This window comes from Pygoscelis adeliae, unplaced genomic scaffold, assembly GCF_000699105.1.
Source record: "Pygoscelis adeliae isolate BGI_AS28 unplaced genomic scaffold, ASM69910v1 Scaffold149, whole genome shotgun sequence".
Taxonomy (NCBI): domain Eukaryota; kingdom Metazoa; phylum Chordata; class Aves; order Sphenisciformes; family Spheniscidae; genus Pygoscelis; species Pygoscelis adeliae.
This window is the reverse complement of record NW_008825494.1, coordinates 3,257,708-3,283,833: the sequence shown is the minus strand read 5'-3', so window position 1 is coordinate 3,283,833 and position 26,126 is coordinate 3,257,708. Positions and strand designations below refer to the sequence as shown.

The following is a 26,126-nucleotide window of genomic DNA, read 5'->3' as shown; positions in this document are numbered from 1 at the left end:
GGAATGGCATACAGAGATTCATTAAGTTTTAGAGAGACAGCCCAAAATAGCTGAAAGAATGTTGAGTTCACACTATAAGTAAATGCAGAGAATGTGCCTTATAAGATTCTTTATGAAGTTTTAATTTTGTGGAATTGCCTACCACCACATCAGCCATATTTCCTGTTATTTTTGCGAAGAATAGTTTTTTCCATCCCACGTCCTTCAGTGATGAATTGTCTAGAGAAAAACATATGTGCGGATTTCTTGGGATCAAGAAACTCTTAATGATGTGTCTGAAATTATTTGTGTTTTTAGATAACTAGGATTGGTTTGGATCAGGCCTAAATAGCCAATGAACAATCTGCAAATATAGTCCTTTCCTTTCAGGCCTTACTTATGGATGTCAAAGCCCTCTTGCATGATACGTACGGTTACCCTGCCTCCTCCTCTGACTGTTCATTGTGCTGACGGGTAGTAACAGATGCTTGGTTTCTCCATAGGCTTACCATCAATGCTGAGTGCCAGCTGCAGCTGCACAATTTCCCAATGGACGAACACTCATGTCCACTGATATTCTCTAGCTGTAAGTACTGCTTTGATGCCTTATTGCTGTATATGACTAGTATGCAGAGGTACGAGTTCAATTCTGATTTCTGTCAGCTTGTTTCAACCATTCCACAACAGGTATAGGAAGTTTAGGTTTGCTTAAATATTCAGGGGATTTTTGTTTTCCTCTCTAGCACTCCTGGTCGATGGACTTATGCCATGAAGTTTTCTGTAGATTTAGTCTGATATTTTTGCCAGAACCAGCCTTTTCAGTTGATACTATAGTCACACTTTCATTTTTTCATGCCAGTCTGTGCTATGTTAATCTATGCAATCATGTGACATGCAAATGAGAATAGAAATTGCAGTTTTCTTGTAGAGGTGCACAGCTTGGGGACAAGCCCAGCCATCTCTGAACATCTGAGTTTATAGCAAGTAGCATGGTAATGCCTCTCTGTTCCATAATAAAAGTAAATGGTGTGACTACTGTAAATCTCATTTTCCTTTTATAGCTCAGCTTGTCCAGTAGTCCCAATGTTGTATTGTATGTAGTGTTGTTGATAAATTTAAAACCTACCTAATAGGCAAAACAAATACATTGGTGAAATGGATGGAAAACAAAAGTCAGGTGAGTTAACCTTGAGGTCCAATATTACTGTGAGGAAAAGTTATCTTCATGCTGATTCATTTGAAAAAGCTTGAGAGCTGTCTGCTCACAGGTACACCTGCACAGTTTTGTAATCCAAAGTCGCACAATGCAAATGTTTTGCAAACATTTTTTAAAGGGCTCCACTAAAGATTTTTCTTCTGATAAACTCCAAGACTCGGGATCTGTGCTCTCCAAAAGTCAATGGGAAATGTATTGTTTTGTCTTTCTATGTAGAAAATAGCATTTTCTCCATCACCTCTTAAAAAGCGATAGAAGAACAATACTATTTAATGTCTTCATAATAGATATGCTGTTGTGATAGTAGGGTATTGATTTCCATTTATGAATACTATACAAACAGTGATCCTCAGTCAGAAACTGGATTTTAATTTCAGCTGATCCAGGGTGTATTCTTCTTTTTTCCCAGGAAAGTGTTTTAAAAAAATCTGCCAGTGTAAACATCTCCCTTTCCCCAAAAAATTTATCACTGCATTGCTGTTTTTTTATGATCTATGTACATAATTGAGCCTGGGCAAAAATACACACTGGTGTGTTTAATTCAGATGTGTGGAATATGTGCATACTCAACTGAACAGGAGGCATATACCTCCTGAATGAGCTTTACTGCTAATGAACACTTGTCACTGAACTATAAGCACCTCAGCTATCTTTAGTCACTGCATAAAGCTACTCTTACCTTGTGGCAATCTGCTGTTGATTTGTTGAGGTACTGGGAAAGGAGCGTGTGATGTTAAAAATTAAATCCCAGTCCAGAGATACTAATTAAACCTACCACATAAATTTGATAGGTCCTGCGCTAGCAATATCCAAAGAAGGGGAACTGTAATAGACAGGGAAGTCGCTTCAAACCTTACATTCCCTAATAGCTAGACAGTTGCTGAATGCAAGTAATTTATGCTCGGGGTTTCTTTTATTTAAAGAGAGAGGATATCAGTGTGAACCTCAGAAGGCTCCACTCCATGGCAGAGTTTCAAATACATCTTGATTTGCAGAAGTTCCTCCTAATTTAGATCTATTAGCTTGGAGCCCTTCTGTCCTTGAAAACATACACGCATTACCATCATACATGTATTACCCTCTATGGAGATGGAGGTTACATAGGATCAAGCAGAAGCTGAATGTGTGCGTTCTTTATAGTTTCTTGCCAGATGGAAAAACCCACGAAGGAATATTAAAATAATGTTTTATAGTTTTGTCAACAGTTTTGGTCATGTTGATAACAAGAGTTTATTTCTTTAGGTTCATACTCAATTATGTTCTTTTCCTTGAACACTTTTAGCACTACTATTATCATAGTAGTAGGACATCTCCTATGTGACTTGTTTATTTCATAACTGGGTTGTATTTTCAGTGTTGCTTACATTCATAGCAATCCCAAGATACATGGCACTCAGTGGGACTTATGAAGTGAATGACTGACTGAATGCCTGAATGATTTATTACTGTCTGCTATGACAAGTTTCTGAGGGGACACGCTGATTACGGATTCCAAGATGTATGTCTTTGAATAAAATAAAAATGGTTGTAGAATTCACAGCACAGCACCGCTTCCCTCTGCATCCCTTTTGTTTGTTCCCCAGCACACAGACAAATCTGCACAGTTTCCACGGTAGGCAAGCACAAGAAAGCACAAGTTTCAGACAATATTCCCTGCATCTCTACACACACATGAACAAGGTTAATATTTGAAATTTCTTACCTTTTATATAAATGTCCCTTGATATTTCAGAAACGTGAAACTAATCTCAAATTGTTTCTAGAGTATTTTCCTCTCGTGCCACCTAATTCACACCCTAACGCTGTTCTTGCTCTGGGGACAGTTGCTATTCCTTAGGTGGGAATACTGAGCTCTACTTGGTCCAGTTGCCAGGATGAATAAGGAGAAAACAGCTTGTAAACAAAAGACGCATCTCAGTGTGCGAACAGTGGTTACTAAATCTACCTACCCCTTCCTGTTGAAAATTTTGTTCAAGAACAGTTCCTGGAGCTCTCTAGTCTCTTTGCTTATAGGAATTAGAAAGTATTGAAATAAGTTGAAACCTTTTTACTCTCTGTGCGAGTTTTGTATGTGCTTCAGGTGACATGATGAGGTGAATCATCTGGCATATTAGGGCACGTGGTAGGTGTGTGCCTGTTGTTGCAGTCCTTACGTAGATATGCGCTTAGCACACTGCTTATGTGAAAAGTTGAGCCCAATGGCATAATGCAGAGCTGCTATGGGATGCAACAGCTCTTTCCCACTCTGTGTACCAGATTGGTTTGATCAACCACATTTGGCAAGCAGGATTCCTTAATACAGAGATGCTACAACACTGGCATCAATGCCAAGGCATGGTACGAATGTGTGTTTCCCTGTGAATGGAAAGAATCAATGCTGTGACGATCCCGGTGTAGCAATCTTTGATAGATTTTGCTCTATATGATCTCATTTTCTTCAAATGGTTTTAAAGTACTATATGCTACTACATAAAAATATTCTGTCAGTGTTGTTCTTCATTTGGGTTAATTTATCCTCCTGAGCCACGGGAGGCTGCTGTGCTACTTTTGGTACTCAAGTAGCATGTTAAACTGACTTGGTTATCTCTGTTCAGCACTGATTTGAGCATTGTGGAAATAACAATTTCAGGATTCTGCCATAAAATTTGGTTTATTGAGGTAGTTAGGATTCACATAAACATCAGTAAGGAAGAAGAGGTATTCTGTCTGAAGGACGATGTCAGCACTAAGAATAAACAAATAAGACACGGGCAGCAAAATGCAGGCTGGAAGTGAGAAGTTAAGTGCAATTAACTGTGGCACTCCTACCATAGGACACTGTGGGTTCTAAAGTTTTATAAGGATTCAAAAGTGTTTGGAGAAATCATTGGAAGAAAAATGCATCGGTAGCTATTAAGCATAACGAGATCACTCTGTACTAATGGCCGCTATTTTTTTTATTCTGAGGGAGTGAGAGTATTTCACATTAAATAGTAGGCAAAAGTGGCTGTGTGGCTAAGCTACTTGAAGGAACTCTTTTCCACTAGACTTGCTATGTGGCTGGTTTCCAGCTTGCCTACGTGGTTTTGGTTTTGATTTGTCAGCCACTGGTGAGACTGTTGAATGTTTTCAATTTTCTTAATTTGGAAAGACTAGGCACACTGCAGAATAATGTGAACGTGTTTGCACCCATGCCTGCACAACAGTTAATTGTTCAAGGTGTTCATTTTTCAGCCCAGAAACAAACCTTCACCTCCTCTCCCTATCCATGTGCTCAAGATTAATTTAAATTCATGACACTCCTTCAGGTGATCGCATATGACAGCCATACCAAAATGAAGCTGACACCTTGTTTAGAGCATCTGGTCAACTAACTTATTAATTATGTACAAGGAGCTTTATGGTAGGAATCTGTGCTAGCTGCATACCTGAGATCTGAACCAATCTGTAAGGCCATGCTTCAGGCTCTACCAGATGCAGTAATAATGAGCTGCAGTGCAAGATGCCAGAATAAAAACAATGACTGAATTGATTAATGGGTTTTCATTGCTTTAGTTTTCTTGCTGCTGTTCTGATTAAACTGCAGGCACTGTTGTTCATCTTAAAAAGCACCTTCGATTTAGGCAATAGAAATGTTGACATTTTTTGTAGCCAGTTACTTATCTTTTCCATAGTGAGAAGGTCTACAGTGCCCAAGTTGCCCATTACTGGAGGATTGCTGCAAGGCAGGAAAAGGTGGGCATGCTCGGAATGCCATTCCTACTGCAAACACTAAAATGTACACACAAAGGTCCATGAGCAATTCAAGTGTTTTCAGTTCAGTTGAAAATAGGGGAAAGCAAAATTTCCAGCCATTGATTGTCCAGTTTGCTCAGCCAGGTCTTAAAACATGTACTTTAGCCTTCTAAAAGTTCAATTTTTTTTTTAAGTGTTGTACAAAAGCATGCAAGGTGTTGCAGAAAAAAAGTAAGGAAATGTGAAATGCATTTAAAAAAAATTAATCCAAATCTAACATAGTGCTTGAAAGAAACAGATCCCGTCTTTCTAAATATAAACTCAGTTCAATCAAATGTTACCCCTTTGAACATGAAACCTCTTATGGATACGCAATCAGTACTTTGAGCCTCGTATCATTACTTTTCTAACAGAACTAGCTGTCATTGCCAATTTTAATATGTTTCTCCTAGCCTAGAAAAGTAAATGCTGGTTTTGTGGAATGAGCTGTGCTTTGTTTCATCTCATGTATCATCAGCAGAATCATTAATAAAGTCTGAGGGCAGAATTTTACTCCTGATGAAGAACAGGCCAGAAGGAACAGAGCTTAATGTTCATATCTCAAGAGGAGTTTCATTAAAGATGCTGGGAAGGCATTGCAATGTGCAGAAAAAGCTTTAATCCACATCTGAACTTCCCATCTGTGCTCTCTGTAATGAGCTGAACCAGATCACGGAGCATCAATGGAATTCGTGATTCAGGTTTTGTGATGAGCATATTTGGGGTATTGTAGGTTTTTCCTCTTCTAGGAAGGTAGAAATTAAGGAACTGGGATGCATCCATCTTTCTCTTCAGAAGGCTGTCTTTTTCAGAGAATAGTCAATATAGAGAGGTCTTATAGAGAGGAAAAAAAAAAATTATGGAAAATTTGGCCTTTGAAATTTTCCTCCCAAACCCTGTATTTAGCATATGACTTGTGTCATATATGACAATTCATGAATACAATACGTAAAGCATACCTGTGATAAATGCCTCCTCCTGTTCATCTGCTAATCCCTCTCATACACAGACATTTCTGTATCTTCTTATTTCTGTTGCCCTCTTTTAGACTTTACTGTTTTCATTACACATTTTTTCAAATACCTTGGCTGGTGTGCAAGGCAGTATTCAAAAACAAGTTGACCATTCCAAAGATTTATGAGGAGTGCATGATTCTGTAGGGATCTTCTTTGCTTTTGTTAACCTGTAAGCATTAATGTTTCTAGGCATTTTTTTCCTGCGGTACCCACAATGACACCTGGATATAGTGAATTTGAAATATGTTATAATCTTATGTGAATAATTTCATTTCTTCATTCCAATAGCCATTCTGAGTGTAATCTGCTACTGCATTGCTCAGCTGTTAACTCTCCTTAGGTTTCCCTAAAATTTCCTACAGGTGTTTCTTTTTTATCGAACATAAATAATGTATTGTTTTGTAGAGAGTCAAATATTTATCTAATTCCTTGACTACTCACTACTGGCTAATTCACTACTACTTTTCTGTGTGTGACTCAATCCATTTCTCAATACATAAGAGACACTGCCTTAAGTGTCTTTTAGATTTTTATGACTATTTTATAGCCAAGCCAAGACTCATAAAAATTTTACAAGTTAGTTTGCCTTGGAAGTTCTGCTAATTTTTATCTAATTGCTCCGATAGGATGTACTATATTTCTATGAAATTGGTCAAATTCATCCATGGTATAAGTACATTCACTGTAAGGTTACACTTTCTAAACCTAATTTATGGTAGATTCATGCCAAAGTAGTGCATATGGTAAGTATCAGTGTGGCACTACTCTTTCTGTTAGTCTTCTGTCTCATTGCGCAGGGTATATCAGAGACACCTTTCTAAACATTTGCAGCTATATGGTTCAATACTGATTCCAAATTTATACAATATGTTGTGATACAAGACTAATAGACCTAAAACAATCTGATAATATATCTGATAGCCACCAAGACATAAATGACCTCTGTTTCATAGAAATAGCAGTGAAACTTCCCTGAGGTTGAGGGTTGTCCGTTGCCTCCCTGATGATCAAGGAGAGTTGATGGCAGTGGTTAATTCATGTATTATCCCTTGTTCTTCTATTCCTCACAAAGAGCTAAGGTTTTGGCCTAGTAGCAGACCAAATGTCTCGTTCCTTTTATAGAGACCCTTCAGATTTTTCTCCACAAGATTGAAGGCTCCTCCGGAGAGGCAGCAGCTGCCGTTACTTCCAGCAAAAATGATACCCTGGAGTAAAATTACAGCAAGTGCTAATTAGCGAAGCCTAAAATGCTTAACTCATGATATCTTGGGTCCAGCAAGCTCTTCCTGTCTGGATTAATGGCAGGCTATTCAAGGAACCTGGCATCCACCCCAGTTTTGCAGTGGTCTTCCAAGGATCGTTGGTGTCTCCATTTACCCTGCACAGTTGCCTGAGGAAGATGGGAGGCCCGTGTGATGGCGCGAACTCTCTAGACAATCTGCTGCAGAGCCAAAAAAATGGTCTTATTCCAGGATCTGAAGGTTAGGATAGGTGACTGTATTTCAGGGATAGGACCCTCCCCGAGCTCTGACTTACGTTTAAACAAGGAGACTGGAAGTTCCAAAATCCCAAGTGCAGTCTAGCTTCTCAAAGCAACCAGTCTTATTTTTCTGAATTTTCTATTAGTAAGATGAAAAAAAAAAAAAAAAATCAGTACCAAAAACAATTTTAGAACAGACAAAACCTGCCTGCAAGCCGTTTTTTTTTGGCAAGAATATATGTAGCTGACTAAGTTATGCTTACGATGTCAGGAGAAAATAAGAGAAAATGCTGAAGCAAGGCAGGTGGCTGGTTGCAAGTCTGACAGCTGAATGTATTGGCAAAAGGCCCTGGAGTCTCTGCCATGTGACAATCATTGTTAGTTCCCATGATTTCATCACAGATCTCATGATATTCAGTGTTTACTTGAAGCCAAAACCCCTTTAAGCATATTATCATGTGCCAATGTGAGCTTTCTTTTTTTTTATTAACAAACATTTGACAGTGTAACACAAATGCACTACAGGCAAGAAGAAAATAACTTTCTCCCTCAAATGTAATATAACACCTATGATATACTATGTATTTATATTATTGTTATTTGCTTATTCAGGTATGTGATAACTGACTTGCAAATGAATCTGATCTTTATGGACAGGCTGGTCCATAACTTGTAAACTCCTGGCTGCCCTGCGTTTGTACCTTCTGCCATATAGAGCTCATCTTTGTGCTATACAGAGCAGCAAAAGACAGTCACACTCTTTTGCATCATATTTTTTAACACAAGGAGGAATGACTGGTTTTAGCACTCTCTAACAATCGCATCACAGGACAATGTGGGGGACACTCTGGAATAGAAATCTTTGCACTCCCTCGGCTAGGGAGTCATAGCAATCCATTCTATAAATAAAGAATTGTCTGTAAGTAAGATAAAAGTGCCCCTTTATGGGTCTTTTATTTCAACATAAGAAAGCAGACGGAATGGCTTGCATGATGTTGCTCTTACAGGCAACACTCAGAGGTGGATCAAGAGTCAGCAATGCCCAAACTCTTAACAGTGCTGTGCATAGCTCGCTCCTCTTTGGGTTATGGGTAGATTTTGATCTTTGGTGGTTATCTTGTTCCTTCAATAAACTTCCTAAGGCACCTTCCAAGATGCATGCTTCATTGTGTGTGCAGAGGTGTTACATCATATGCTTATTTGGGGTTCCTTTCTTCTGGAGCGTTAGATTTTTACAAATGCTGATATAACTACACGTTTATTCTACTTGTAGACTCCCTTGATGTAACTGAAATGTACATCACAAAATATAACATAAAACATGAAAGTACATGCCTGCCAGTGCCAGGCAACTTAAAAGCTATAAGAGTTCCCTTCTCCTACCCTTATTTGCACATTTCCAAAGGCAGGAGACAAGCTTGCTTGAACCCAGAATGTTCAAGTTATTTTAGGTCCCTAGAAGAATATGTGACATATTTTTGAAGAAACAAAGAACATATAATTTTCTAATTACTTTAGTTGTTGTAATGAGTAGATTAAAAAAAAAAAAATCAGTTGTGGTGGTGTCTTCCATGGCCACCTCAGTTGCCACACTGAAAGTTACACTAATGCATCTCCCAACTGTGAGAACTGTGTGCTTGAACTCACTGGTGTCTTATGAGAAATGAAGAATTGCTGCAGAATTGCTTCCAAGTGTAGAGAAGCCATTTGGCACTTTGAGAACCAAGAAGGACTGAACAGGTGTCAGAACCAGAATAAATACCAAGTAAAATTGCTGAGGACGAGAGAAAAGGACAACGAGGAAAGACCAGTTGCCAAGGTCAGCCAGGTAACCTGCAGTATGACACTAAAGTTTAACAAAAGCAGTGACTATTGACTCTCAGATTAAACGCATCTTGGCTAGAGCCCAGTTGATGCTTGTTACGGTCTAGGCTTGACTGACCAATGATAATGAGGTTAGTAGAAGCCATCAAAGGTTTACTTGTAACAGACTCAAAAAACAGGATGAAAACATCAAGTCCTCAACGCATTAGCCTTGTCTTGTTAATTTTGTGTACCTTTAACACAGTCCGGAAAAACAAGGCAGCCTGGAAACTTGAAATATTACCATGAGAAAAGGCCCCCCCCCACTTTTCTCGCTTCTGCAAAATTAACAGAGAAACAAAAACATACCGCTAGTGCCCACAGAGCTAAGAAAGGGAAGAAAGTAAGGCAGTCGTGCAGCTTTGAATGCTGTTTTGCTAACAGTGCTAGAGGGCAATCAGGGAAACGTCCTGTGTATCTGCTGCCGTTAGAGGGATGTTGCTGAGGTCTGCCTGGCTGGATCCCTTGCTATGAAGGGCAGGTCTGCCTCCTTAAAAGGTGATTAACTTTGTTTAATGGGCATGCTATATGACAGATAATAAAACTTTAATCCTTTTTCATAGTTGGGTGGCATATATGTCTGTCAAAACAAAATATGCTGGGATTATGTCTCTTACTATCAGATAACCCCTCAGACAGACAAATGAGTGATAAGATTGAGAGGGGAGAAAGCAGAAACACAAATTGAGACATCAAATTTAATTTTAACTTCATTTTTTAAACAAGTATTTTTATATTCTCCCATATGATGTAGATTTTAAATTTATTTTTCTTTAAGAAACACTGCAGTTTTGTATATCTAAATATGGAGATTGTTTCTGTGGAATGGAAATTAAGTTATGATTTAATATGTGGGTTAGCCATGCATATTATAAAGTAATTTATTTTTTTTCTTAATTTTTTTCATAATGTGACTTTTGGCAGTTTTATCACTAATCTGTTAAAGCTCAGGAATAGCTGACTTTTCCACAAAACCTTTCCATCAGTCGTAAGAAAGAAAACATAAGGAGGCATGTAGATTCAACAAAAGGTACATGCTATTCTGGGGCAATTGGCCAAATCAGAGAGCTTGTGAGGAAGACGCTGAGGGTCCTTTCTAGCTCCTACCTGAGTTTCTTGCCCAGGGAAACCAAGGTAGTATGTGACTTTATTATGTCCTGATGGGAGGTAGGAGCATCTAGGAGCTCAGAAGTTCTTCCGGCTCCACCAGTTGCCATGTAACCTTAATCAGACTTCTTGCTTCATCTTGTCTGTTGCTGCCACTTGCATTGATGTCTTTTGGTGAGCACTGGTGAGCCAGGTTAGCTGCACCTATCTCCTCTGCTTGGTCAGCCCCGAGTGCATCAGTTCAGGAAACATCCCAGTTAATGTCCTTTTTTCCAGTCTGGCAGTCTTATTTGTCATCTGCGTTTCTTCCCTTTGGAAAACCAACACCAGTGAAAAACCAAGAGCCTCATTAAAACAAATATGATTATCAGGAAGTGGAATGAATTGCAGTTCACAGTATTTAGGTCCTTCAGCAATATCTTTCTATTTTCATCCTTAGCAACACAGGTTACTAGAAAAACCACATCAGAGCTGTTCCATGCTTGACATGGGCCTCTTATGCAACAAAAAGATGAACAAAGTTTGTAGTCCGGGTCCCTAAGCCCAAGGTATTCCATACCATGCCCCAGGATATATTAAAGCCATCTAAATTCCTAATTGAAACTGTTGCTTGACTAGAACAGAAGAAACTAATATGTGTGAAAGGCTAATATGAAGTTAGTCCTTGATTTGTAGATGAACATAGGAAAGAAGATCCATCCTGATCTCACCATCTTCTGCTCCAGTTTTTTCCTCAGTAAAAACACAAGCAACATGAGTATAACAATAACAAACCTACCAAAAGAATCTCTCTTCTCTCTCTCTCATACGCATGCATCCTTCTGCACACACCCACTCACATACAGACACACCTAGAAGAATGAGAAAGGATGAGAAAACAGATATGTGATAGTTTTCAATCTTTACATTACTGGCAGGTGCTCAGCTACTAAGGCAACAAGAAATATGCAAGAAGCTGCACAGAATTGAAGAGGGTGAAGCAAAAAGAAGAACAAACCGTACTGTAAATCTTCTGAAACAGACAAACTGACTGTCCTTTAACTTTTCTTGATGGAATATATGTCAAATATTTAGTTATGGCCTTGAGGCACTCTGATGCTGCTATGCTTATAAGTCTTCCCTTTATCTACATTAACTGATTTGACATCTGAATGCACATTTCCTATAATGGTGCTTTAAAAAAAAAATCTGTTAATATTATCTTCATGGGTTGCAATGGTATACTCTGCATATCTCATGCCATCTGAATTGATGAAGGCTGAACATCAGAGCTGTCGAAGAATTTTCAAGGAAATTTTTTTTTCCTTTGGAAAGAGGTTATTCCTGTGAAATATAAACGCTTCTTCTTGAGGAATATACATTTTAACTTTGTGAAAGATTTTAGGAATTTTTTGTCCTCAACAGAAAGAAGTATCCACCCTATAACATCCTGAGGCACCCGAATCCTGAATATGTGATGCTTAGTTTCAAATCTCATCTCAAAAGGACAATGGAGAGTTTCTCAATATACTTTTTCATTTTGCCTGTAAGTGGCCTGATCACACACTGGCTATTTTACAGTTTTTGAATCATGTCTGACTCTCTGATTTTTTCACTACAGAAGGTAAAGTCAATATGCTTATTGTATTTCAAGATATAGCACCTAAGGGAAAAACAGTAGCTATTTTGCACTTACAGTATTTCCTATGCATTTATCTGAAAGGGAGCAAAAATACCACCTCATTTAGGAAAAAAAAAATGGTAACTATTTAGAGAAAACAGTCAATGCTGTCCACATTTTAATTCTGGAAGGTCAATTGCTCTTCTCAAGTTAAAAAGAAGAAAAAGTAGCAAGAATTGCATGTTTGTACCTTACAGGTATTTTCTTCCTGTATTGGATGACTTCAAATGGAGCTACTAGACCAAGTGAGTGTGGAGAAGGTTGTCTGCAAGTGATGACTTTCAACACAAGGGAACTTTGAGATCTGAATGGTGTATTTTTGCACAGCACTTGTCTGAAAATCAACATTTCAGTAAGACAGCATTGCTTGCCTCTGGCAGCCAGAGAAGGCAACCACAAACTCTTGGATAAATGTCTCATGATTAGAACGAAACTGAGATATCCAAGTATTTCATAACATCTTTCTTTCTTTTTGTCCCCAACACCTTTCCCCAAAGTCCATACTGAAATCTTTAAAGCTTTTCTTGTCTAACCAACACAAGACAGGAAGATAAAAGCCTGTTCCCAGCAACTTGCAAACCTCAAAGTTTTTTTTGAGGATTTGTTCTGCAGGTTTCTATTGATTTATGTGCAAAATATAGCAGTATTTCTTATGTCAAGGCTTAGCAGAATTGGCAGCCAAAAATCCTGGTCTGTGGTACTATCAGATTTCAAAAGTTAAGCAAACCGAGACTAATCACTACTTGTATGGGAGTTTCAGCAGTTTTTCAGGAAAACTGAGGTGTTTCTGTGATTCCAGAATGACAGTCTCACTTTTAGTTATAATCATGTTCACTGTGATTCGTTACAGCCACCAAAGGGTGTCTCCCCGCTAGTATCTTAGATGACTGTTTGTACCAAAGCAAAACACATTAATGGCCAGTGCATGGTAGTAATCTTTAATATTCAGATACTATACTGAAGTGCATGGTGAAGTAATGTGACAGTGGTCATTACCTGAAGCAGGGGAGGTTCTGACTTGATAGAAGGAAAAATCATCAAGGACGGTCAAGCATTGGAGCAGGTTGTCCATGGACATTGTAAAGTCTCTGTCCTTGGAGGTTTTCAACACACAACCAGATAAAGCCCTGAGGCACCTGGTCTGAATTCAGTATCAACCCGACTTGGAGCGGGGGGTTGAACCAGAGACATCCTAAAGTCCCTTCTCACCTGACTGACTCTGTCATAACATCTTTTTCACATTCAAAATGAGATTTATGTTAAAATATTCAATCTTTCTTATAGAGCAATTTGTTCATATTCAGAGATAAAAATCTGTGTTTGTGAAAACCATCTTTCCCTGACAACTTTTTAAGAGAATCAGTTTTCAGTGTTAGCTTTCTTAAGGAAATCCCAAAAAGGGGGGGGAAGAACTGAAAATTGTTGCAGCTTCCTCTTCACAGTTTATTTTTCTGAATGACTGAGTGTATGTCCTATTAGAAATGGTGATGTTTTTCCTGTATATTTTCATTGTACAATGGTTGTTACCACCAGCAATCACTGGTATATTGTTTGCAAACAAGGTCAACTTTTGTTGATCAAGACCTGGGGATTCTTCCAAAGACTAATATAATCAGGCAATATGTTCAAAAGTCAAGCAGGATATAGAATTTATCCTTTTATTTCCCTAGATCTCTTCCCAGACTGTGCAGATTCCAGGAACTGATTTTCAGGTTCCTGCCATACTACTGTGAAAGCTCATTTTTCCACCCGTTGGCTATCAGCATTCACACCACAACAGCATGCAAGGACTCTGACGCTGACTCCAGCAGCTCCTTACCCTCTGCTCGAATTAGACACTAATTCTCGTTCTTGTCACAGGTCAGATGCATGAGACCTGTTTCCCCTCCTGTCTGCCACCTAGTCCGTCCTCACTGAATCACCTCCTACCTTTCACAACTTTCTTCAGAAACCTCCTAGGTGTCTCTATCTCCTATACCCCTTTCCTTTTCTCCTCCCTTCTCCCCCTTTTTTCCCTTTTTCCTTCTTTCCTTTCCCCTCTGTTTCCTTTCTTCTCATTTTCTCTTTTTCCTCTCCCTCCCCATTTTTTCCCCCTTATCCTATTGTCTTCCATCCATGACTATTTCCTTCCTCCACCTACTCAACCTTTCTTTGCATTCCCACGTGGGCTGGCTGTGGCCAGAATTCCCTTCCTCAGGTCTGGCAAGGGAAAATGTTCCTTCCAGCTCCTTCATTCTTTGGCAAGAAACATAAAGGATTTGAGAGACTGAGCTCCACCTGTGAAACCACAAGGGTAACACCTAGAGAGTATCTCTTGCTTGGAAGATCAGGGTGGCCTCTGCATAGGAGCGACAAGTCTCAAGTGACATTCAGCTGGACATTTACATACAATAAGGGAGGGAGAATTAAAGACCTAAGAGAAGGAGCCCAGGAGCAAGAAGAAGAAGATTTAAGGACTAGAGAATCTTCTTGTGATGCAGGATGTCGACAGAGGAGGAAAATGGATAGTCATGCCTGCATTTGAAAAGGCAGATCCAAAAAATTGATGATATAAGGTAAAACCCACAGAGGAATAGAAAACCCAAGAACTATGACTGAATTTCAGGGTAAGATATTCACAGTGACAAGAAGCTTGGAATTAGGAAATAGAGAGACCATAGAGAGCTAGTATAGAAAGTAGACCAAGACTAAAAAAAAAAAAAAGAGAAAGAAAACGTGTAATTATTTTACTGTTCAGGACTCACCATAAAAAAACATAAAAGAGTGCCATATACATACCTATCACACAATTCATAGTTTCTGTGAATTTGTTTTTATAAATTGTTTCATAAACATCAGTTCAAATAATTAACTGATCTGAAATTTTTGTCCTTTACTCAAACAAACTGACCAGCTTTTGCAGTTCACTAAAAAACCTCAGTACTTATCTTCCCAGTAATTTTCTTATCATATACTTCTGAATTTTTTTCACTTTAATCAGAACTTGGAGCAGAAATGCTGAAATACTAGAAAAAATATTCTCATAGTATTCCTCTGATAAAGAAAGGCGGGAAATAGCAGAAATTTCTCACTGGAGGTTTTACCTCTGTAGAATTTCTGGACAACTGTAATAACTGAATGTGAGACTGAAATATTGTTCAGACAGATGTACACACTTCTCAAAGGTGGTCAGAACAAAACCTTTTGAAGTTCTGGAAAGAACTCATCATACAAATACTATCGTGAATGACTGACTGCAATTCCAAATCTGCTTCATCGTTTTCATCTTAACTTCAGTTTAAAACCATTATTCATCGCAGGTTTAAAACACTTTTGAAACCATAGGAAAAGCTAATACCTGTAATAGAAAGTTCATAACGACTGTTAAAGTTAGAGAAATAAGGTTTTAGAAATCTTTCAAGGAGATTTTTGAATGTTCTTTGAAATAGTATTTAGTTTCTTCTCACCTCTCAACTCAGGTGTATAAATTGCTACTTTTCCAACTATATAAGGCCTTGACAAACTGAAGAGGCCTTCGTTAACTGACCCAAAGTACTTAGGTACTCCATTAAAGTGTCAGTATTTTCAAGGTCTTTTTATTAAGCCATTCTGTCTATAGAATATGACTTTCCTTTCCGCCTTGGAGGATTTTAAAATGCTCAATATCAAACTTATAGATAGACTAGCAAGACTATTAAAATTGCAGGATTTAACTTATACTATACCAGTTTTAGTGTGTGCATAGGATAGACTGCAATCACATCTATAGAATAGTAACATATGAAATGAAGATTGCTGATCTATCTCAATCAAGAGAAAAACAACAGAAGTTGTTTTTCACAATTCCTTATCTTTAATTTTTAATGATAAGTCCGTTTAAAGAGAGTTTTGTTCAGTTTTGGGTTTTTTTTTTTTTTTTAATGTAAAGCCAGAAATCGAACAGTTGGAGTGACTTTCCTCATATAACTGATAAACTTTTCAGGTGATGACTGACATATAGTAGATTTTGACCTAGACCAGAGTTTGATGTCACTTTTGGGGTCTTTTTTTCTACTTTCTTAAATGTTGCCTGTTCTTTTGTCCTTATACCATTGTGAATGGCATGTGATCTTATAAATTAAAAGTACAACAAACCTACTAAAAAAGACTGAGCAGAGATCTAACAAAATGCATATAAACAAATTGAGGTTTTTTAGGTGATATTACCTGCATATTTATTTTTAGTAAAGATAACTTGGATTTCCTATGTTTTATTTTTAAATGTTGTTCTCATGAAAACAATACTTGAGCATTAACATCAGATGCATTTAGCCTTACCTCAGAATTAATATGCTCAGGTTTCTTTTTATTAAGCCATTCTGTCTATAGAATATGACTTTCCTTTCCGCCTTGGAGGATTTTAAAATGCTCAATATCAAACTTATAGATAGACTAGCAAGACTATTAAAATTGCAGGATTTAACTTATACTATACCAGTTTTAGTGTGTGCATAGGATAGACTGCAATCACATCTATAGAATAGTAACATATGAAATGAAGATTGCTGATCTATCTCAATCAAGAGAAAAACAACAGAAGTTGTTTTTCACAATTCCTTATCTTTAATTTTTAATGATAAGTCCGTTTAAAGAGAGTTTTGTTCAGTTTTGGGTTTTTTTTTTTTTTTTAATGTAAAGCCAGAAATCGAACAGTTGGAGTGACTTTCCTCATATAACTGATAAACTTTTCAGGTGATGACTGACATATAGTAGATTTTGACCTAGACCAGAGTTTGATGTCACTTTTGGGGTCTTTTTTTCTACTTTCTTAAATGTTGCCTGTTCTTTTGTCCTTATACCATTGTGAATGGCATGTGATCTTATAAATTAAAAGTACTAAAAAAGACTGAACAGAGATCTAACAAAATGCATATGAACAAATTGAGGTTTTGTAGGTGATATTACCTGCATATTTATTTTTAGTAAAGATAACTTGGATTTCCTACGTTTTATTTTTAAATGTTGTTCTCATGAAAACAATACTTGAGCATTAACATCAGATGCATTTAGCCTTACCTCAGAATTAATATGCTCAGGTTTTGTACAAAAGTAAACAAATCTCTAATGTCTTTGCTGTGTTTATAAGATGTCAGTGTGTTAGTTTGGACATCTGTGTTACACTTTGATAGTGTAAGACATCTACAAGTGTCTGTAACGCTAATAGTTCGATGCCAGAAAGACTTCAGGTTATTAGGTTGGAGGAGGTGTCATGGTATGTTGCAAACCAACCCAAAACTCACATGCTGTGATGGCGTAGAGGTGAATCTTAAGAAGTTTAGTGCAGTGGATATCTTCTTGGCTGTATGGCATAGGACATCTGGTAAAAATCTTTGAATGCCAAACTAGCTAGTCCATGAATCCATGCAGGGTTGTCACCAAAACCTCAGTGCCTTTCCTCTTGATGCTGTAGGCATTGACTAATTAGTTTACTGTGAACTGCCAACACCAAATGTAAGAAAGTTGTGCCAGGTACGTAAGCTATCAGATGAGAGAGGACATTCCAGAGGATTTCTGTAATCACTGTGTAATATTTTCACTTGTCTTCCTGCAACTGTGAGACTTAGAAACTTAATTTTAAAATGGCAACCTGGGAATGTGCATGTTCTTGTTTCCAGGAGCTGGGTTTTTAAGTGAAATAGCAACTTTACCAAGAGGGTTTTTATATAGCATGCAGTTGGAGTTGCCAGAGAGTAATGGAAAAGCATGGGACTTCTTCAATCACTGGCTTTGGTGTTTTTATTTCCTTAATGTATTGACTTTTCTAGTTATTAGGAAAGGGAATCTGGTTTTTAATTGGAAGAAAACCATCTCACCCAATTACCATCTCTCTATGTTGTCCCAGCCTAGGAGTCCTCTCAATTTCAACTCTGTGCATGTGATGTAGAATATGAAGTGATTCCTCAGTATAACACTGTATAACGTCATATGAACTACTGGCCTACAGAATAAGGAATGACATTTTTAACTCACCATTAAATATTTAAAGGCTGATGGTGGCCTGAAATAAATCTGGGGGTCTGTCTGCGGGTCAAACCATTTGTGAACTGTTAAGGTGGAATAACTTATAAATAGGTACCACAATCAGTACCCTGAGAGAACAAAACACGTGTTCATCCAAAACATTGAGGCTGTATCTCTACCAGTAAACTAAACAAAACCAGAGTATATTCTTAGGTGCTGGAACCAGGTGGCATGACTGGATGGTTGGAGCAGCCTCTTGGCAGGGTCCTGTTCTTTGCTTATTGATTTTCTCCCATTTTCCAGGCATGGATTTGGGAAGGTGAGGAGGAGGGATTGCACTTTATGTAAAGGAATAGCTTAAATGCGTGGAACTTTGCTAGGGAATGAGTGACAAGCACCTTGAGAGCTTACGGCTAAAGATCAGAAGACAGACCAATATGGGTCACATCATGTCAGGTATCTGATGCAGATCTCCTGATCAAGAAGATGAAGGCTTCTTTAGGTAGCTGGAAGAAGCTGCCCAATTACAAGCCCAGGCACTCATGGAGGACTTGAAGCACTCTGATACTTGTTGTAAGGGCAGTACAGTTAGACATTAGCAATCCAAAAGATTTCTACAGTGTGTTGATGACAGTTTCTTAACACAGGTGATTGACATGCAGACAAGGACATCAGTTTCTGGTGTACTTATTACACACAAATAAGGAAGAACTGTCTGGGGATGTGGGAGTCAAAGACAGCCTTAGCTGAAGGTACCATGAGGTGACACAGTTAAAATCCTATGAGAAGTGAGCAAGACAAATAGTGGAATCACGACTCTGGAGTTCAGGAGAGCAGACTTCAGCTTGTTCAGAGACCTGCCTGGCTCAGTCCCATGAGAGACTGCCCTGGAGGGCAAGGGGGCTGAGGAGAGCTCATCGACCTTCAAGGACAGCCTCTGCAGGTGTGACTGATCAACAAAACCCTACAGTGGAAGAAGACTTAGAGGAGATGGGCAAGAGTGATGAGCTCAGGGAAGGATGCGAGGAATGAACACCAGTTATCATCAAGATATCTGAATATATCTCAACACAAAGGGGACTGGAGGGTGACATTTGTTTTAGATACACAGCTGTGCCAGTGGATCATTGGGCTGTGGTTGTACAAACAGCCTTCCCTGAGATAATTAGTAGAGAGTAATGTTTTCCTGAGCTAGCCAGACCAGCATGGAGGGTAGAGAATTGCATATGTGACTCAGTCCAACATAAAGTGTAAAAACTGAACAACAACAAAACGTACTTTGAAGAGAACAAAGCGCTTGAGCTGGCTTTAACACACATATTCCTTCCCAGTGACTGGAGAAGTCCAGCATCATGATGGTGGAGCATTTGGAGACTGGTAATGGGAATCACATTTTAATTGTGATTCAGCTGCGTATTACAATTGCTATATTGTGCTTGTGTTGTCATTTCAGTACATTGCTGTAGCACTCTGCTAAATCAAAATCCTGTGTAATGTCAAATACCTACAAATAAGTAAGACTGATATTAAGCATTAAGCCCTCCTCATGTGGAGTATCTAGAAGAATCTAGTCAGAAACTAATGGGATCTGGCATCAGGGCAAAAGAAGAGTCCGCTCCAGCGTGCAGGAAGTCAAACAAAAGTGACAGAAGGCCAGCATGGATGAGTAGGGAACCTCTGACAGGGCTCAAACGCAAAAAGAAAGTACACAGAAGGTGGAAGTAGGAAGAAGCTACCTGTGAGGACTATAGAGACATTGCTGAAGCATGCAGAAATAGGAAAGCCGAAGAGCAGCTAGAGTTGAAACTAGCAAGTGATGCAATAGCAACAGGAAGAGTTGCTATAAGTACATTGTCAGCAAAAGGAAGGCTAAGGCAAATGTGGGCCTACTACTCAGTAGGGCAGCATTCCTAGTGACAAAGGACATTGGACAAGTTGAGGTACTCATTGCCTTTTTTTCTCACTTTTTTACTGGTAAGGACTGTTCCCATGTCCCCAGGCCTATTGGCAGGGTCTGTGAAGTAAACTGTGAAAGGCAGAACTAGGAAGCACGTAACACCAGTTGAAGATACACAAATCCATGGGACCAGGTGGAGCGCGTCCAATGGCCAATGTCAATGCAAAGACCTTTGAGAGATCATGGTGATTGAGGCAGATTACTGATGGCTGTAAACATACAACATCACACCTGTCTTCAAGAAGGAGGATCCAGGTAACTACAGGCCACTCAGCATAACCTCAGTCCCTTGGAAGGTGTCGTGGTTTAACCTCAGCCGGCAACTAAGCACCACACAGCCACTTGCTCACTCCCCCCCAGTGCGATGGGGGAGAGTATAGGAAGGGTAAAAGTGAGAAAATTCGTGGGTTGAGATAAAGGCAGTTTAATAGGGAAAGCAAAAGCTGCGCACGCAAGCAAAGCAAAACAAGGAATTCATTCACTGCTTCCCATGGGCAGGCAGGTGTTCAGCCATCTCCAGGAAAGCAGGGCTCCATCACGTGTAACGGTTACTTGGGAAGACAAACACCATCGCTCCAAACATCCCCCGCTTCTTTCTTCTTCCCCCAGCTTTATATACTGAGCATGACGTCACATGGTATGGAATGTCCCTTTGGCCAGTTTGGGTCAGCTGTCCTGGCTGTGCCCCCTCCCAGCTTCTTGTGCCCCTCCAGCCTTCTCAGTCAGCAGAGTATGGGAAGCTGAAAAGTCCTTGACTAGTGTAAACACTACCTAGCAACAACTAAAACATTGGTGTGTTATCAACATTGTTCTCACCCTAAATCCAACACACAGCACTGTACCAGCTACTAGGAAGGAAATTAACTCTATCCCTGCCGAAACCAGGACAGAAGGTTATGAAGCAAATCCCCTTTGAAGACATCTCCAAGCAGAGGAGGGACAAAAAGTTGATTGGCAGCATCCAGCATGGATTTATCATGGGCACATCATGCCTGACCAAACCGATTACCTTCTGTGATGAGATGATTGGCTTTGTGGATAAGGGGAGAATAGTGGATGTTGTATGGACCTTTGACATAGTCTCCCATAGTATCCTTGTAGACAAATTAGTGAGATATGGATTGGATAAATGGATTGTAAACTGTGTGGAAAAAGATCTGTGCTGTTGACTCAAAGGACCCGTGGTACAAAATCTACCTATGGCCAGTTCCTAGTGGTGTCCCTCAGGGATCAATGCTGTTTAATACCATTATTAATGATCTGGATGATGAGACAGCATGACCTTTCAGCAAGCTTCAGGGTGACACCAAATTTAAGGAGGGGGGAGGTAGTACACTGGAGGCCAAGGCTGCCACACAAAAGGACCTCATACAAGCTGGAGAAATGGGATGATAGGAACTTAAATGAAGTTTAATACAGGGAAATGCCAATTTCTGTATCTGGGATGGACTAATTTCATGTAATGGGGTTGCTGGCTGGGGGTTGACAGGCTAGAAAGCAGCTTTGCAAAAAAGGACCTGGGTGTCCTGGGGTAAAAGACGTCATGTGTCAGTGGGAACACAGAGATGAAATAATTTGAAAAAATATCAGAGTGGGAAAAAAGCCATAAATCTTAGAATTTTTTTAAGAAAGCACTTATTAGCAAACTAAAATCAAGCAAAGTTATTTTGAGTGCCAGCATATGAATGAAATATTTGACAGGCAATACCAGTGAAACAGAAAGGGGTGGGCAATGTAATAATTTTTTTTGGAAAGTGGCAAAAGTAAGTGTAATCTTGGTATCTAGATTTAAGTTCATTTGCAAATCAAATACTCCCTATGAAGGCACACAGTATTCAAAAGAAGATTTGAAAACTAGAAATTGCTTTTTTATTTCTTTTTGGCTAGCTTGAATAATGTACATCAAAAGCTTACATCAACTATTATTTTTATGGTCTGTATTGAAATTAGATTCCCTATATCTATTCAACATATCCATTCAGCTATTCAGTCTTCATCAGCTGTGTTATCCTCCACCTCATTAACCAAACAAGAGAGTAAAGGAGGGGCTCGGGAAAGAAAATCTTCAAAATTTATTCTGTTATTTCTATAGCAAAAAATATTCTTCAGTTTTTCACAATTTTAGTAATGATAGTATTGAAAGAGAAATTGAGAAAAATACCTGATGGTTAGCAAATACAATAGAGAATGTCAAGATTCACAAAAGTCTTTGCTTCAAGTTTAAAGGCGATTGTGCACAATACATTTTTTCCTCTTTACTGAGAAGAACATGCTGTAACGGTGTACAACCCAGATAATTGTCGACAAGGTAAAAATGACAGGATTTTCAGGGAAAAAAAAACCACAAGACAAACTTGCAAAAAAATTGAAACCCCTGAAAAAGTCTGGTGGGAATTTTTCCCCAGTTCTGTCCCTGGGGATTGTAGTCTCTCCCTCAAGATCCTATTATTGTACTCTCATTAGGACCACAGCAACACCTATTTTTCCTTCTTTCTCATCTTCCATGGGTCCTATGTCATGCATTTACTGCCATCTCTCCGTCTTTGTTTATTTGCCTTCTTTGTATCTGCTTCCTCTTTGTTTTCTCAGTTACCCTGTGGTCAGTTTGATATTACCAGGTATTACCTTCAGGCTCGTGCCTGGATGTTTCTGGCTATGCCACCTCTGCTCTGTTTCCCTATGGACTCAATGCTTGTCACAGGTGAAACATTCTGCCTACAATATCAAAATCAGCATAGCAAGCAAATTTGGGAGCATGGGACCATCGGTCTCCATAGTAATTGCCACCTGTTACCATGGAGGAAGCGCCGGCTGCCTTCCCATTCTGGATATGGCGCTTTTCTGTGATGAGGCAGGCATCAGAGAACTGGTGCTGTCTAGGTGTACATTAAATATAGGCTCACAGTGCTCTACAGCTGCTACTTGTCTTCCCTATAATGAAATTCTTGGATATCTTGCATAGGTTTTGCTCTAGCGTGTAGTTATTTTTCACTCCATTTTTTGTTGTTGTTGATTTGTTTTTGTCGTGGTTTTTTTTTCTGGAGCATTTTCCACAGCAGTCTGTGTGCCTAAGTTAATTTTAGAAAGAGAACTCACAGGCTCCTAATGCAGTGTTCATGGTTCTGTCAGTGCTTCTGATTTTCCAGATGTCAAATAACATTGGAGGTTATTTCATCTTCTCTAAGTCAAAAGTCAACATATCGAGAAGCAGCTGGCCAGGTAGTACTAGTCACTCAAACACTGTATTGCCAGATGTAATCCTTGTACTTCTGGCATGTGTCAGTACTCAATATCACTTTCTGTCTGTCATCTCCTATATTGAGTGGCAGAAAAAATATTTTTATCTAGTCAATATGTCTTCTGTATCTCAAATTCAACCAAGAACCATGAGTAAGAACTGATAAGATAAACAATAGTTCTTGGCAGATATATACTTCTATTTGTATAGTATTCTTCTGAATAGCAAGTAGAGGCAAATCTCTTTTCAAAACAGAGACCAGAGGACAAAAACCAGAGCAAAAACTGTGTGTGCATGTATGTTCAGGAAGAAAAAACTCTCTCCTGTCCCCAAGTCAGAGGAAGTACTGTCTGGCACCTATTAATTCACCTAACTTTTAGGCAATGTTTTTATCATTGTGTTCCATTTTGAGGAGACCCTCAGCCATGGGATCCATGAAGTCAGAGATTCTTCAACCACATTCCTCCTTCAAGTCACTGTTGCCCGGCTAGTACAGTCTTTCTGTACTAGCTTTCTGCCTTAAAGAAGCCTTAAAGGCTTAAGTCAGAAGTTGTGTAGGGGCAAGATATTAACTTACCAAGCGCACACCTGGAATTCCACTTGTGTTGTATTTATCCTAAAAGAATTGCTCACTTCATTTCCATTTTTCCATGAGTGTCTTCTATGCATTCTATTATTTAAAACTAAATACAAAACGAATGCATAGCAAGATAAAAAAAAATCTGTCAGTTCCTTTGTTGTAAGGAAGCATAATCTGGACAAATGCCATTGACCTAATCTTGAATATCAGTGTTTCAACTATCCTTCAACTCTTAGAGTCAACACAGCCCATGATAAAATGGATGGCTGCTCTGAAGGGTGCTTACTATGAGTCCTTGGGATCAGTCAGCCAGCTGATGAACTGAACACATTGGCCTGATCTTTACAAGGACCTATTGTGGCTACACTGTTCTTAATACAGGAACTATTTTTTTGCAGTGTTTTCATAGGTATCTATGGATTCTGAACTAGTATATACTCACAGGCCAATCACAATTCATTGCATTGAGTGCAGGTGTAGAAGAAAAAACCTACTTTGATCATAGAGTCACGGAATCACAGGATCACATAATGGTTGAGGTTGGAAGGGACATATAGAGGTCATCTGGTCCAACCCCTTGGCTCAAGCAGGGCCGCCTAGAACTTACTCTATCCGATGTATCTGTTTGCGATTTTCACATTCATTGTCTATGCAAAATGTCAAAGTACTATTCTATATCCAATGCTTTTTAGTATCAATTGCATGATTTTCGGGAAGTTAACCTTATCCCTAACTAATAAGCATACGTGAGATAACCCTGACCGCTTCCTTCCTGTGCTGAGATAAAAAGCTGTATGCAGAAAACTCTGTTTTCTCCTGACAGGTGCAGCTGGTCAGCCACATAGGTGATTAGTAATATAGAAAACTGTGCTTTCCATTCTTCTTCATAGATATGGAACTTAATTGCTTCAAATGTATATATTGGTGCTATATATTATATATTTGCGTAAAATATGCACTGGTTTTCTAATTTGTGCTCTTTTTGTGAGTCTTAAAGTCCCTAAGGTTGTTAAGACTAGGAAAGAATCCACATCTGTTCTTCATCAATAATGTTGGTTTTCCTTTCTTTGCATTTCTGCCACTTTGGACAATGAAAATAGCCTCCTCAGTTTTCAATTCTGTTTACATTCACTTCTTTCCATCTGTCATGAACTATGACAATGGTACTAAGCTTTGCAAATAGAGAAGTTGAACAGAACTGGCCCCAATACTGAGCCCTGGGGAACACCACTCGTGACCGGCCGCCAACTGGATTGAACTCCATTTACCACAACTCTCTGGGCCCGGCCGTCCAGCCAGTTTTTGACCCAGCGCAGAGTACAAAAGGTTGTTAAGACTAGGAAAGAATCCACATCTGTTCTTCATCAATAATGTTGGTTTTCCTTTCTTTGCATTTCTGCCACTTTGGACAATGAAAATAGCCTCCTCAGTTTTCAATTCTGTTTACATTCACTTCTTTCCATCTGTCATGAACTATGACAATGGTACTAAGCTTTGCAAATAGAGAAGTGTAGAGAAATTCTCCCCTAAAATGCTTGACCATGGGAGCTTCCACAGAAATTTTCAAGGTTTTGGAAACATTGTGATTTTTTGTTGTTTGGGTTTTGGTTTGTTTTTTTTCTTTTTTTTTTTTTTTTCCCCAAACCTTATTTTAGTAAACTCAACTCTTTGATCTAATTTTTTTATTATTTTTTTTTAGGTGTCTCATAGTTGGCATTTTATTTAGTTTAATGGGATGCAGTAATTGCAACACTTGAGTAGCAGTGCTTTGTTCACATTGTGTTGTGTCAGCCATATGCTGTGGCTTAATCTAGCCTTGCAGAATACTATGTCCTGATCTGATGTAGAGGTGTTGCTTTTAGAAGAGCACCTTCCCCCACATACACACGCACCAGCAAGCATAAAAGAGGTAGCAGTAGTTCTTCAGGCAGCTGTGAGAAGGAGTGAAAAATAATGCCTGTTTGTCTACATGTAGCGGTCATCTGGCGATAACCACCTGTGACTAAAGGGACAATTCAGCCCAAGTCTCATAAACCTTACTCTGTGGTAGTTTGTGGATGAAGAAACTAAAGTAAGGCAGCCTTTGATCAGGCTATATGAATGTCAGGAAACTGGCTGCACATTTAGGTTACTAATAGAAAATACTTTCCCTGTAAATCAGTATTTTTTATAAAAAAAAGCTTCGTGTGGATTCCATTAGAGGTGTTTGAACAGTATTCAACTGTGTATTAATTAAACTGTCTCAAAAGACTTCTGGCTTTTCTCTGTTAAAATTAGACAAGGATTCCAAGTGCATGT

The 26,126-nt window shown here is 38.9% G+C and overlaps 1 protein-coding gene across 1 annotated transcript in view; it reads left to right on the top strand.

Annotated features, from left to right (window-relative positions):
- LOC103923061 (gamma-aminobutyric acid receptor subunit gamma-3) overlaps window positions 1-26,126 on the top strand; it is a gene marked incomplete at its 5' end in the record, with an annotated part of 165,353 nt that overhangs the window by 2,049 nt on the left and 137,178 nt on the right. The window contains one exon of the mRNA XM_009331309.1: window positions 483-565. Within this exon, the coding sequence (XP_009329584.1) occupies window positions 483-565 (83 nt within the window). The remainder of the gene's footprint in view (window positions 1-482; window positions 566-26,126) is intronic.